Source organism: Canis aureus, chromosome 22 (assembly GCF_053574225.1).
Source record: "Canis aureus isolate CA01 chromosome 22, VMU_Caureus_v.1.0, whole genome shotgun sequence".
Classification (NCBI taxonomy): Eukaryota; Metazoa; Chordata; class Mammalia; order Carnivora; family Canidae; genus Canis; species Canis aureus.
The window spans coordinates 51,146,611-51,160,435 of NC_135632.1; the positions used below are offsets into that span (position 1 = coordinate 51,146,611).

At 45.0% G+C, this 13,825-nt stretch overlaps 1 protein-coding gene and 1 pseudogene across 6 annotated transcripts in view; one reads left to right on the forward strand and one right to left on the reverse strand.

Moving 5' to 3' along the window:
- The first annotated feature begins 2,072 nt into the window (after window positions 1-2,072).
- The window catches only part of ABHD12 (abhydrolase domain containing 12, lysophospholipase), a 66,543-nt gene continuing 54,790 nt past the window's right edge, over window positions 2,073-13,825 (forward strand). The window contains exon 1 of one of the 6 annotated variants that reach the window (XM_077866035.1): window positions 2,073-2,158. In XM_077866035.1, the coding sequence (XP_077722161.1) occupies window positions 2,121-2,158 (38 nt within the window). In that variant the 5' untranslated portion in view covers window positions 2,073-2,120. The other 5 variants (XR_013361682.1, XM_077866033.1, XM_077866034.1 and 2 more) reach the window with 5 other exon arrangements.
- On the reverse strand, window positions 13,289-13,692 carry LOC144294400 (ubiquitin-conjugating enzyme E2 L3 pseudogene; annotated as a pseudogene).

A 13,825-nucleotide genomic window follows, 5' to 3' on the forward strand; every position in this document is an offset into this window, starting at 1 on the left:
TGCTATAGGACAGATTAATAGGAGAAAATCAAACTTAGTTTCCTGCCTACAGGAAATTCACATTGATATGGAAATTCCAAGGACAATTGGGCAAAATAAAGTTATATATTATCTTGAACTAAAGAGAATCCGGTAGGGGTCTGGGACTTTGAAGGGAAAGAATGCAAGTCACAGGCTGAAGTCTGGTAATTAAATGCTTGCCTTGCCATATAGATGGGTCACTCAGGTAAAATTTGTCTCTGGTAATAAACATTATTCTGGGAAAGACTCCAATTTAGATTCTCCTGTGTAGTTAAGGGAGGGACAAAAAGCTTCTTCCATAGGGAGGAAGTCCATAGGGTCTTGATGGCCTTTAGCTCAAAATAATCAAGCCAAAGTGTCTACCTTGGAGTGGCCTGGCCCTTCGCCCCTCCAGGACCAAGAGCTGAAGACTAGGCCTAATGCCAGCCAGGTTCAATATCCCTCACTTTGCTTTTTTTTTCTATTAAAGAGGATTTTGTGAGTAATAGGGTCAAATTTTTTTTTTTTAACTCAGTTTCTGGATTCCTAATCTCCAATATGTGTTGGTATAACACTTTAAAGAATTCACCATTTAAATTCTAAAAGAGGGGATGCCTGGGGACATGGGGCTCCTTGAGGGAAGCCTGCTTCTCCCTCTGCCTGTGTCTCTGCCACAGTCCCTGGGCCCCCTCCTCTCCGTGAGTTTCTTGCTGATGAGAGTGCCCCTCCGTCGACCCTCTACCCTCTCTGTGTGTCTCTCATAAATAAATAAATAAAACCTTTAAATAAATTCAAAATGAGTATTTGAAGATATCCACACAATTATGAACGCTGGTTGTGGAATTTCTGTACCACAGTCAATGAAATTCTTTGGCAATTTACAAGTATCATTACAAAGCTAATAGGAGCTATTGATTTTATAAAAGCATTTCTTTTTTTTTTTAAGATTTTATTTATTCATGAGAAACAGAGAGAGAGAGAGAGAGAGAGAGAGACAGAGACACAGGCAGAGGGAGAAGCAGGCTCCACGCAAGGAGCCTGATGTTGGACTCGATCCCAAGACTGCAGGATCACACCCTGGGCCCAAGGCAGGCGTAAACTGCTGATCCACCCCAGGATCCCTATAAAAGCATTTCTAATTGATTTTAAATTATCAGTTGCCAATAGTTTTCAAGTGACACAAATGTTGAAATGGTGAAAGTTCACTTTATAATAAGTAAGCAAATCTCTCAGTTGTAGATCGTTTCTAAGAAATAATGCCATATTAAAGAATGCCAAAGCTGTAAAATTAACTGTGTGAAACTACTCTTTGTGAGATGAGTTGAATTAGTTCTTAACTTGGGTTTCACATTTGATATAGATTTTTTTTTTTTTTTAAGATTTTTAAGTAATCCCCACACCCAATCCAGGGCTGGAACCTACAAGCCCAAATCAAGTTTGACTCATTGAGTGCGCAGCAAGGCGGACCGCCACCAGCTGCTACTAAAATGCTTCACAAAAATCTCAAATGAAATGGTTTTTAAGAAGTAAATTGTTTAATTCGGTTTTCATATGTTCAGCCCCAAAGTTAAAAGTTAAATTACTTATATGCTTGTGTCCAACAAAAAGTACCTAAAAGCATATTTTTCAAAGTAAACTGTTGTGGGAAAAATAGTTATAAATCATGAGGATGGTGGTTTGTTACCTTCTGCTTTCTGTCCTCATAAACAGGTTTCCGAGGGGTTCCCTCCCACTGGGTCTCCAGCCCTAGTGAACCCGAGCCAGAGCGGGAGATGGAAGAGCCAGCTGTCCCCGCGGCGCGGGCCCTCGACCCGGGGCAGAGCCAGGCGCGTCCGCTCGCGGCGCCGGGGACCCCGGCTCAGGCAACCCCGCCCCTGCGCCCACCAGCCCATCCCCGCCAGCATCACTGGTCCCCTGGCCCTGCCCGCACCGTGACGCCCTGCAAGGCTTCGGCCGCCCTTCTCCAAAATGGCCGCAGGTGTGCGCCGGCGTCGCGGGGCGCGCTCCCCGCGGAAGCACGGCGGGGGCGGGGCCGACGGGAGCCGGGCGCTGATTGGCCGGCGCGGCTGCCCCGTCCCGGGCGCCGGTCCGTACGGCCGCCGCCGCGGCCTGGGGCTGGGATGCTAGGGGCTGCGGGCTCCCGGCGGCTGCGGCTCCCGTGAGTGGCGGCGACTGCGACTGCGGCGCGGGCGGGCGAAGCGAGCGGGCACCGTCGGCAGCTGGCCGTGTCGGCCGCGGGATGAGGAAGCGGGCCGAGCCCGTCGCCTTGGAGCATGAGCGCTGCGCCGCCTCGGGCTCATCCTCCTCCGGCTCGGCCGCCGCGGCGCTGGACGCCGCCTGCCGCCTGAAACAGAAGCTGCGCCTGGCGGGCAAGGGGCCAGCGGAGCCGCGCTGCGCCGCGGACGCGGGCATGAAGCGGGCGCTGGGCAGGTGAGGTGGGGCGCCGGGGCGGGCCAGACCTGGCAGGCACGCAGCCCCTGGGCCCCCGCCTCTCCGCGAGGTTCTTGCTGATGGGAGCGCCCCCCGTCGACCCTCCACCCTCCGGCGTCCTCTCCCAGCCTCCCTCCGCCGCTCTCCCTCGCCTGGCCCGCAGGTGTGGCCCGCGGGCATCCTTCCCTCAGGTACCCGCCTGCGGGAGCGCCCCGACCGTCCTTCCACCCTCCGGTGCCCCCCTCCGGCCCCCCGTGGAGCCCAGCGCCGCGCCCCTACCCTTCCCGGGTGACCAGTGGGACCCCGTCCGCGGGCTGGACCAGCGTCCCTCCCAGGGGCTGCGAGCCGCGGGCGGTCGCCACCCGGCGCGGGGGAGGAGTGGGGGAGGGCCCGGGGGCGCCCCTGCTGCGGCCCCCGGACGCCCCGCAAGGAAGGGGGGACGCGGAGCGGTGGGCTGCAGATCCGGGCAGCTGGGATCCTTCGCCTCGGCTCTGCAGGGAGCCCAGGACCCACCGCCCCTCGCGCTGGGCTGGCGTCTGCGGAAGCTTACCTGGTCCCGGTTCTCACTTTGCTGAGTTTCTCCGGTAACTAGTTGTCAAGAAGTGGCATTCTCTGCCCAGAACTAATGAGGCCTTTGGGGGAAAGGTTAAATGGTGTGCTGTCGCCAAGGGTATGCCGCATCCTCAGCTGTTGGAGGGAAACCTGTGGGTGGGTGTGCGGATGGCTAGTGGTGCTTGAAATTTGTCTACACGGAGAATCTAGAGTTGGAGAATCTGGAAGTCTTTTAGCGTTTTGATTTCTCCCTCTGAGTAGGGGATGAATGTGTCCAGGTAGAGTTGATTTCAAGACTAAGGTAGTGTATTTCATAGGGACAAATTTCTCCCCGTATGCTGGCTCCATAATTAATCTGGCTGTTCTCAGAACGTATCATTCAAGGCAGTTTTGAAATCTGGATCTTTCACGGTTTTGAAGAAGTTAGTATGTAACGTTCTCAGGTGTTGCAGAGTCATTTCTTTTGGGGTCAACTGGAATGTCCTTAATTGACGCTGGCTGCTTCAGTGTCAAATATTTATCCAAATAGTCCCTAAAAATATCATTGCCTAAAAGATCATGAAATTGAAAAAAATAGAAATATGTATCCAAATAGACACTTTAATATTTTAACCTCATTGTTTAAAAAGTCATGGAACGAATTGTAGTCTCTCCTCTGTTAACATTCTTCCTGAAGGGCAAGAACTGACAGTATTTGTGTGTGTGTGTGTGTGTGTGTGTAAAGTTATCTTTACACTGGTCAGTGTCTTTTGTGAAACTAATTTGTTCTCTTTTTGTGGAAAGGTTATCTGCACTAAAGACTCATAGGTAGCTTTGATGTACTTTTGTGGGGTTTTTTGTTTGTTTGTTTGTTTAATCGGTTTTTATCTAACACCTAGATAAGTTTGGGAATTCTTTCTTTGAAGAAATGAAATTGTTAGGCACATTAGTGTTTGGGGGAAACAGTGCTGGCCTGGTACCTTCCTGGAAAGATGTACGGTATTAAAATGATATGCTTTGTTTTTGTTTTTGTTTTTGTTGTTTTGTATCAGGAGAAAGACATTCAATTGGTACTCATATCCTTTGGAGGAATGAAGGGCTCTTAGGTGATAAAAAGAAAAGCAGATGGCAGGAAAGCCAAATTTGTGTTACCCCATGTCTTCCTTCCCTATTTCTTGGAATACTCTCCTGGACATTCGTCTCCTTTTGTTTTCTCCTTCACCCAGGTCTCTGCTCAACTGTCACATCCTCAGAGAGGCCCTCCCTGAGACCAGCCCATTCAAAATAGACTTCTTGCCACTCCCAACGCCCGTGTTCTATTTGCTTTTATCATCACACTTTTATCTCTCTCTCTTGACCTTGCAATTGTCTGTGTACTTGACTTGCTTTATTAGTTGTCTCCTCCCCTATAAGAATGGAAGCCCTAAGAGAGCAGGGCCATTGTTTCTTCCATTTTTCTGTCTCCAGTGCATGAACATAGTAGGTGGCAGAAAATACGTATTCAAATAGTATACGTAGAGTAGATAACTAAGAAGTGGAATTGCTGGACCAAGGAGTGTGTGTTTATAATTTTGAAAGGTGAGGCCAAAGTGCCCTCCAATGTACTGATGGGTACTTTCCCCAGCAGTGTCAATTGCCTCCCCTTCCTGTCAATACTTAATGTTCTCAAATATTTTAATCTTTTTTTCTACCTGATTGATGAAAATGACATCTGATTTGTAGCTTTAATTTGCATTTTTAATTGTTAGGTGGCAATTTTTGTGTGTTTTTATAAGCCTATTGTATACCTTTGGGTCTCTCATGACTTGCCTTTGTTTGGCACATTTCAGATAAACAAAAGGGAAGACAATATAATGAACCTCGATGTATATCCATCAGGTCTTCTTAAACAGCCATTTTTTGCTGATCTTGAATCATTTGTCTCTCCTCCCTCCATATTTTTGTAGGGTGGGGGACTAGAATATTTTAAAACAATTTTATACATAGCTACTTCACAGTATAGCTTAAATAGGGACTTTTGAAATATATATAATCTCATTGCTATATTTATCAAAAATTCTTTATATTTATCAAAATTAACAATTTATTGCCTCTTAGTAATTTAATACCCAATACACATACACATTTCTCCAGTTGTCTCAGAAATGTCTTTTAAAATATGGTTTGTTGGGCAGCCCTGTGGCTCAGTGGTTTAGTGCCACCTTTGGCCCGGGGTGTGATCCTGGAGACCTGGGATCCAGTCCTGCATCGGGCTCCCTGCATGGGGCCTGCTTCTCCCTCTGCCTGTGTCTCTGCCTCTTTCTCTCTGTGTCTCTCATGAGTAAACAAATAAAATATTTTTTAAAAAATAAAATAAAATGTAGTTTGTTTAAAAATCCTGTAATTTGTTTATTTCTAATTACTTGATCTTTTTTGTTGTTGAAAATAGAATCCTTCCTTATATTACATATTTCTATTATTGTATTTACTAATTTTGTAAGCAGCAACTTATGTAATCATTGTTTCTAGTTGTTTTTGCAGTTGGTTCTCTTGGAATTTCAGATATCATATGTCAGTTACAAATAATATGAATTTCATCCCATGTTTTCTACTTTTTTATATCTCTTGTTTCTCATTTTTGGTTGCATTATATTTCTAGAACAGAATATATACAAGGGATGATGTCTTGTTCCTTACTTTACTGAGAATACTTTTAATATTTTTGCCACACTAGTTATTTTACTACAGGGTGTGTTGTTGCTGTTTGTTTTTTAAATCAAAAATGGTTCTTGAATTTTATCAAATGCTGTTTTAGTGTCTGTGAAATTATCATGTAGATGTTTTTCCTTGACCTGTTAATATGAATTCTAGTAAGTTTTTATATTATTGAATCATCATTGAAAACTCTGTTAATGTGTAGCCAGATTGTATTAATATTTAACTTAGTCATTTTACATTGTCATTTGTGAGACTAGTGTGTAATTTTGTTTTTAAATGTAATCCTTATCAAGTTGTTTTAGTACTTTCTTTAGCTTTATTAAAAGCTTTTTCTTTTCTCTGCTTTAGCCAGTTTAAATGCTTTTGAAATGATCTGTTTTTTCAAATTTTGGTGAAATTGTCCTGTAAAACTACCTAAGCCTGGTGCTCTTTTAGATTTGCTCTCTTTCTGGGTTTAGTTTTGGTGATTTATACATTCATAGAAAATCATCTGTTTTATCTAACTTTTTCCTCTATATCTGGGGCTGTTCCCTAATTTTGTGTGCTTATATGCTTTTTCCCCTCTTGATTATTTAGTCTAGCGAGTGGTATATCAATACAGAGATATACACTGAAATTTCTTCTCCCAAAGAAAATATTTTTTTATTAATTAATTCTGGGAGACCAGGATGCTGCTGAGGGTTCTGGAGAAGTGGAGGGAACATCTGTCTGAAAGCAGCTACTGCACCCTCTCCTGTCACTGACCCTGGCAAGAAACGTGGTCCTAAGATGGCCAGATCACCCAGTCTCTCTAGAAGAGTAGCTGGTTGTGTGTTTGTGTGTGTATGTGTGAACTCAAACTTTGTAAACATTGGCAACTAATTCAGATAAAAACAATAACCTGGGAATAAAACAAAACACTTTTTGTTTTTTAAAATTTCTGGATTGGTCGTTTTTAAAGGTAAATGTTTATCTAACTCATATGTTGACCCTGGACTTCCTGAGAGGAAGGACTAGATATTAATTTTGTACAATATCTGGTAATTTTTGGCAAAGAAGTGATTCATGAGCCTTTCCTGTTCTTTTTCAGTAACCCTGGAGTTTTGGGGATTATGCTTTAAAGGCCTAAGTGGTCTAATTTGGACTCTAGGAAGGTGATAGTGAGATTTATGGGTCTGCATGCTTCAGTGAACTAGTCTTTATCCTTCTACCCCCAGCTCATAAGTGGTTCTGCCAGTGACTGAGGTCAGTGGGCTGCATGGGAGGCTGCATTTCATAGCCGCTGATTCTTGCATGTAAATACAGGGAACCTGAGGCATCACCCTCAGTCCCTCTTTGACCCAAAGCAAGGAACTTCATCCAGCTGCTAATGGTTTCACTGTATCCAGAAAGGCAGGTGGCTGAGGTTAATAATACTCATCTCCTTCAACATCAGCCTTCCTGAGCTCACCCCAGAAGTTCTTTGCATGGTATCTCTTTGTATACTGAGAGGTTAGAAGGTTCTGAGCTAGCTTTTGCAGTTTAAGTTTACTTTTTTTTTTTTTAAGATTTTATTTACTTATTCATGAGAAACAGAGAGAGAGAGGCCGAGACATAGGCTCTATGCAGGGAGCCTGATGCGGGACTCGATCCTGAGTCTCCAGGATCATGCCCTGGGTTGGAAGGTGGCGCTAAAGCGCTGAGCCACCCAGGCTGCCCAGTTTACTTTGTTCCATTCCCCTTCTCCTTCCACTCCCGAGAGTACGTTCTGTGCCTGGACTGGGACAAGCAAGGGGGCAGGCTTTGTTTATGGCACCTCAGCTAGGGCCCCCAGCTGGGTCCATCTCTTCCCAGTTGTGGTTTATCTTCTCAAGGCCACACTCCAACTCCGGACCCAGGACACTGGGATCTAGCGCTTCTCTGATGTCTCCCTCTTTGGTGGGACTTTGTGCCCTGTATCTTTGCTTCCTTTCCAGTTCCTTTTTAGCCAATGCATAGTTTCCTTTCTCAAGGGAGTGTCTGTCTTGTAACTGGGCAAACACTGCTCATACGTTGGAGATATTTTTGAGTAGATCAAAGGCTCCTGAAGACATTACCATAAAGGTAGCCTTGGAGAGAGGTGTAGAAGATGGGTCATTTTTTAAATTTTGTTTTAAGATTTTATTTATTTATTCATGAGAGAGACAGAGAGAGACGCAGAGACATAGGCAGAGGGAGAAGCAGGTTCCATGCAGAGAGCTCTACGCGGGACTCAATCCCCTGTCCCCAGGATCACACCCTGGGCTGAAGGCGGCGCTAAACCGCTGAGCCACCCAGGCTGCCCAAGATGGGTCATCTTGTCAGGGTTATACTGACAGCAGTGGAGATAGGCTGCCTTTCCAGACTTGTGATCCTCCTCCTCAACCCACTAGGGCACTTTTCTTTCCAAAATGAAGTCTACAGGAAAAATTTTTACTGTAATATGATATTGGAAACTGGCAGATTAAGTCCGTGCTCTTCTCCCAGAGACGATGCAACAGAACTTGGGTTTGGGTGGGTTTGTGCTTTGACAGAGGGCTCTTTCAGCACCAGGAGTGGGTAAATCATCTTGTTCTGAACTGAAGGATTACTTAGGATGGGGGATGCTGACACAGGGAAGAACAGTAGCAGGAAGCTTTGGCTGAGATGTCCATTTAGCCAATAGACCCATTATTTGGGCCCGGTCCTCCTCATTGTAGTATCATTTGATATCTTAAAGGAAAGCCCACATAGATGACGGAGTCCCAAGTGTGTTTTCAGGTTCTGTGGCTTGGGGAGACTTGTTTAACCTTTTGAGTTTGTTTCTTCCTCTGTAATGGGCTAGAAATACCTTCCCTGTAGGATTGAGGTGAAGCTCAGGTGTACAGAAGAGCTGGGTGCACGGTGAGCATTGAGTCAGTGGCACCTTCTACTTTGGTCACCCCCAGGATTATTACTAATATTGTTAGTTGGGAGTACTGAGAAAGCTCTGTTAACTTAGGTCAGGAGGAATTTACCCCCCTCTTCTCTGCCCCCAAGTTATTTCAGTATGTCTTCCCAGCCAGTTATCATCATGATCATGATCAGTGAATGATCAGTGATCAGTGAATCATGATCAGTGAATCATGATCTGTGAATGTATCTGTGGCTATTACAACATTTGTAACAATACTGTTGGGTTATTCAACACTTTTTTCACCTGTTCACTTAGCAGAGTTTGAGTACTCTGCTAAGTGTTATATAGAGTAACTCTCAGTGCTGAGGCCATAGCAGTGGATGCGGGTCACATCTCATGGACTTTACATTCTGATAGGGGAGGCAGATAACAAACAAGTGAGAACGAGCTGTGTCAGGTGCTTGGGGTGCTAAGGAGAAAAGTAGGCCAATAAAGAGCACCTGTGACATAAGCATGATTTAGGTGGCAGGAGTCCCTTCTGATAAGGGCCATTTGAATGGAAGCCACTGGCTTCTTTAGAGTGGAGAAATGCCTTGATGTGATGTGTGTCATTACCGTGTCACTCTGACACCTGTGACAGGTATGGACTGGAGAGCCAGAGAGAACAGGAAGACCAGTTAGGAGTCATCCAGGCAATAGAAGATGGGGGCTGGAGCTGGCAGTAGCTGTGGAGGGAAGAAGTGCTGCAGTCTGGATCTCTTGCAAAGGAGAGGTCAACAGGATTTGCAGTAGTTTACTGTGAAAGAGCAAGGACGGTCAGAGATGCTTCACCAGTTTTCTTTTGAGCAGCCAGAGGCAAGGAGCTGCCATGTGCTGAGATGGGGCAGTTGTGGGAAGAGCAAGTGCTCTGGGAGGTTATGAGTTTGGTTTGGGGCATATTGTGGTGTCTCCTCTTGCAGATTCAGTAGGTAGGAGGAGCCAGAGATCCAGGGAGTTAGGCTGACTTCTGACTGTTACCTGAAGAAGGTATTTAGAATCATGACAGAGTCTGAGGGCTGGGCTGCAGGTCCTCAGTGGTTAGGGGCTGGGAGAAGAAGAGACCTGGAAGAAGCAAAAGAATGGATTAGGAAGAGGACTCGGATGGGCGGCAGCTGGGTGAAGAGAAGCCTGTTGCAGAGAAAGTTGATCTGCTTTTGGATTTGGTGACATGGAATTGAGTGATTGAAAAGAGTGAGTACTTGGAATGATGGGGGTAAAAACCTGAAAGAGTGGCTCAAGGGAGAGGTGGAGAGAAGAAATGCAGATAGCTTTTTAAAAGGAGTTTTACTATAAAAGAGAACAAAGATAAGGGAGAGGCTTCTGACCAGTGCTATTGTTGTTAAAGCTTGTTGCCATGCTCAGTGGGATGGTCCAGTAGGGAAAGGCTGGCCTTGTAGACACTGGTGGCATGGTGTCTTTGGGACCCAGTACCCCAAGGCTAAGTGGAGGATCACCAGACACGAAAATTGGCCAAGCAGCCCATGAAGGTGCAGGTGGGTGGTTAGATTTGTGGAGGGAGTGTTCGAAGTTGTCTTCTGCGTGCTTCTACTTTCTCTGTGAAATAAGAGCATGGTTATCCACTGAGGGCTAGTGCGGGCGGAGGCGCTGCAGGTGTTTCCCTTTCACTTCTCCACCTGGATGGTCCTAGTTCTTTGTCCTTGACCTAAACACACTGTTCCACCATATTTGCTAAACATTAATGTGAATAATCATGCTACCTAGCAGGGACTCTTCTTTTTGACATGTAACATTTCAGAAGTGGCTGTCACGGGAAGTCATTTCAGCAGTGAGCTGCGTGTCTGAGAAACCACGCTTGTTCCTGTACTTGAGTGCTGCCTATTCTGGGGGCCTTGAGCAGGAGGGCAGTGGCTCCACAGGGATCCTGCACACATCCCCATGATGAGGGGGTTACAGCTGGATTAGAGGTGGAGGTAGGAAGAGGAACAGCATGAACTGAGGTCAACATAGAGTGACTGTGTGGGACTCAGGCAGAATCCTTACCTCTCAGGTTTTGCTAATACACAAATAGCTGTTTTTGAGTAGAATTTGTTGAGATGGCACTTGTGGAGTTGTCGTAATATCTGTGCTCTGTTATGGAAGTGTCCAAAAGCGTAAAAAGAGGGTAAGGTTGATGAGTGTCCATGTGAATAGTTTTCAGAAGAGTAAGACTCTTTGTTTTGCAAAGATGAAGATAGAGAAGAGGCGTCACAGAAGGAATACAAGCAGATTTCAGGAATGCTTGACTTTTGGATCTGTTTCTGAAGCTTGAAAACAGTTGCCCTGAGCTTTAGGGTAAGAAGAGAAAGTTCAGATTGTTTTCAGTTCTTACCAAACTTGTGGGATCTCCATGCAAGGTTTAGGTGTATTAACTAGACTATTCATATGGGAAGGGAGGAATGTTCAGGGCTGAAGCAGGCCATTTTGATGCAGTAGTAGTAGTTCCAGGGGTCCCTGAGAGACGTATATGGCTTTTAACTGTTTTCTTCTCCTGGTCATGTGTACAACAGAGACTTCCTACCCTTTCTTCTTTCATCCTTGACTTGTGCCATTCCTGGTCCTAGAAGATCATTTTGCTTCTACCTGGAAATGGATGCCCATAGGTTGTTTTATTCAGCACATAGTTATATTACTTGGGTTGTTGGTCACATGCATGCTAGGCACTGGGAATGTGAAGATGGAAGGAAACAGTACGTATTCTTGGGGAGTTCGTTGTCTGTCAGTTTTTCTTATAGCAGCCATCAGTTCTTACGCTCAAATATTTTAATGATATCTACAGTAAATACAAAATGCAGGCATGGCAGGAGATGGTGAGTCTGATCTCACTTTTGTCTTTTGTTGTTCTGACTTTTTTTGTGTGTGCCGATTTATCTTCAGAGAATCTCATCTTTCAGGCTCTCACTTCATTGACAGGATGTAGTACATCCTATCAATGCATCCCTGGCATACTAAGATTTCTGTAGGTATAAGAAAAGAAATTCTCACAGTTTGGGGACACAGCATGCTTCAATAAGATACGTCGTGGCAGAACCTGTGGGAAGGAAAATAAGACAGGACATTTGATATTTGGCTTAGGGTTCCAGAAGGAAGGGACTGTTAGAACAGTATAGGCCAGCTGGGAGCCTGCCATTACAGCCCCGGGGCCTCGGAGACTGCACAAGGGAGATTCTGCAGTCACCAAGGCAAGGATCTCCACATGTGACCCTATCCCAGGGGATGGTGATCACCATGGTGAAAGGCAGTCCCCACGGAACCCTCTCTTTCCCTCTCTTAGTCTCTCATTTAAATTTTTTTTTTTAATTTTTTATTTATTTATTTATGATAGTCACAGAGAGAGAGAGAGAGGCGCAGAGACACAGGCAGAGGGAGAAGCAGGCTCCATGCACCGGGAGCCCGATGTGGGATTCGATCCCGGGTCTCCAGGATCGCGCCCTGGGCCAAAGGCAGGCGCCAAACCGCTGCGCCACCCAGGGATCCCTCATTTAAATTTTTTTTCTGAAAAAAAAAATAAAATAAAATAAATTTTTTTTCTGATAATAAAAGTAATAAAGATACCTTAATAAAAATTTAAAACAATGTAGATAATGATAAAGTGGAATTTCCCTAGATAATTAGTATTAACAGTATTGCTTGCATGCTTCTTCTTTCATTCATCTGACAAATACTTGTTACACATACCCCTACTATGTGCAAGGGGGTATGGACAAATGCACAACAGCCAGACAGGTCCCAGCCTTTACAGAGCTTACATTGTCATGAAGGACAAAGGCAGCGGAAAAGGCAGTGCTTAAATATGCAGTAAAATTGAAGGGGTGCAAGTTGGTATAAAGAAAAATAAAACAAGGCGGTATTAAACACGAGACAACAGGCCTCAAATGGAGTCCCTTATGCTAAGCCGTACGTTGCCAAACCGAGACCTAACTTAATTATAGCTTCAGCTCTCCCAAAAATGGAATCTTAAACCACTTGTTCAGGAAATGCCTGATCAGCACTAGTGAGTTAATCCGCCTTAACAGGCCCCTGCCATCCCTTAAAGGAAAGGGACCAGACAAAAAACAATCCACTTTTTTTGCCCATTGTAACTTCCTTGTTCATGCTCACTTCTGCCTGTAAAAGCCTTTCATTTTGTATAGCTCTTCCATGCTCCTTTCTGTCTGCTGAATTAGATGCTGGCTGGGTCATGAATTGTTGAATAAAGCCAATAAGATCTTTAAAATGCACTCCGTTGAATTTTTGGCTTTATGTAACAATCGGTAATGCAGTTGTGTGTAAAGCACCTGAAAACAAACTATACTGTAGTGTAAAACATTCTAGTCTCTGGCAGGAGAATAAGGCCTTTTCACAGCAGCACAATTCTGCCAACATCCTCATGAGTTTTTGTTTTCTTCTCTGGGAACAAAGAAACATTTATGGATTGTTCTTGTGTATTTTATTAAGGCCTTAATGTTTTCTTTTCTTTTTCTTTTTTTAGAACATCTTAAATTTTTAATCCGTTCTTTACAAGTTACCTCGGCCACTTTTGATTAAGAATACTGTAGAAAGTTAGTAACTGCCGCAAGCAAAGGCCAGGCGGCGGCACGTGTCAGTTTTCCACAGAGTCCTGCTTTGCGGGGGGTCTGAATGCGCTGCTCGGGGTCTCCGCTCCCGCCCACTGGAATCGGTGGTGGCAGAGTTTAGTCGACAGGTGGCTTCTCCCCATATTTCTTTGTAAGCTCTTCAGTGTTTTTACGATCCTTAGAGTATTTATTCTTCAGCCACGTCGGCCCGAAGTGGGTACTCAGGCTGGAGGTCATTCACCAGTGCTCTGAGGGACTGGATTGCTTGGTCGGTTTTGGGTGCTGGCTTCCAGTTTTCAGCACTAATTACTGGCAGACAGACCTGCCCCTTTTCATCGATGTTCGGGTGATAGATCTTTGTTTTAAATGTGATCTTCGGTGGTTTGAATGGGTACTCTGCTGGAAAGTTGATTTCGATTCTGAAGGCCCTCTTATCATATGGAGGGTTGTCAGGAACAGTAAGCCCTTGCCAAGTCAATAAATTAGCCTCATCACCCTGGATGTTACGGAAGTTTTTCATTCCACGTTTGCGGGTTTCTTCAAGCTCCTTCATCAGCCTCCTGCTGGCCGCCGTCTTGGATATGGTACTGCTCTTTTTTTTTTAGATTTTATTTATTTATTCATGAGAGACACAGAAGGAGAGAGAGGCAGAGACACAGGCAGAGGGAGGAGCAGGCTCCATGCAGGGAAACTGATGTGGGACTTGATCCCGGGTCTCCAGGAT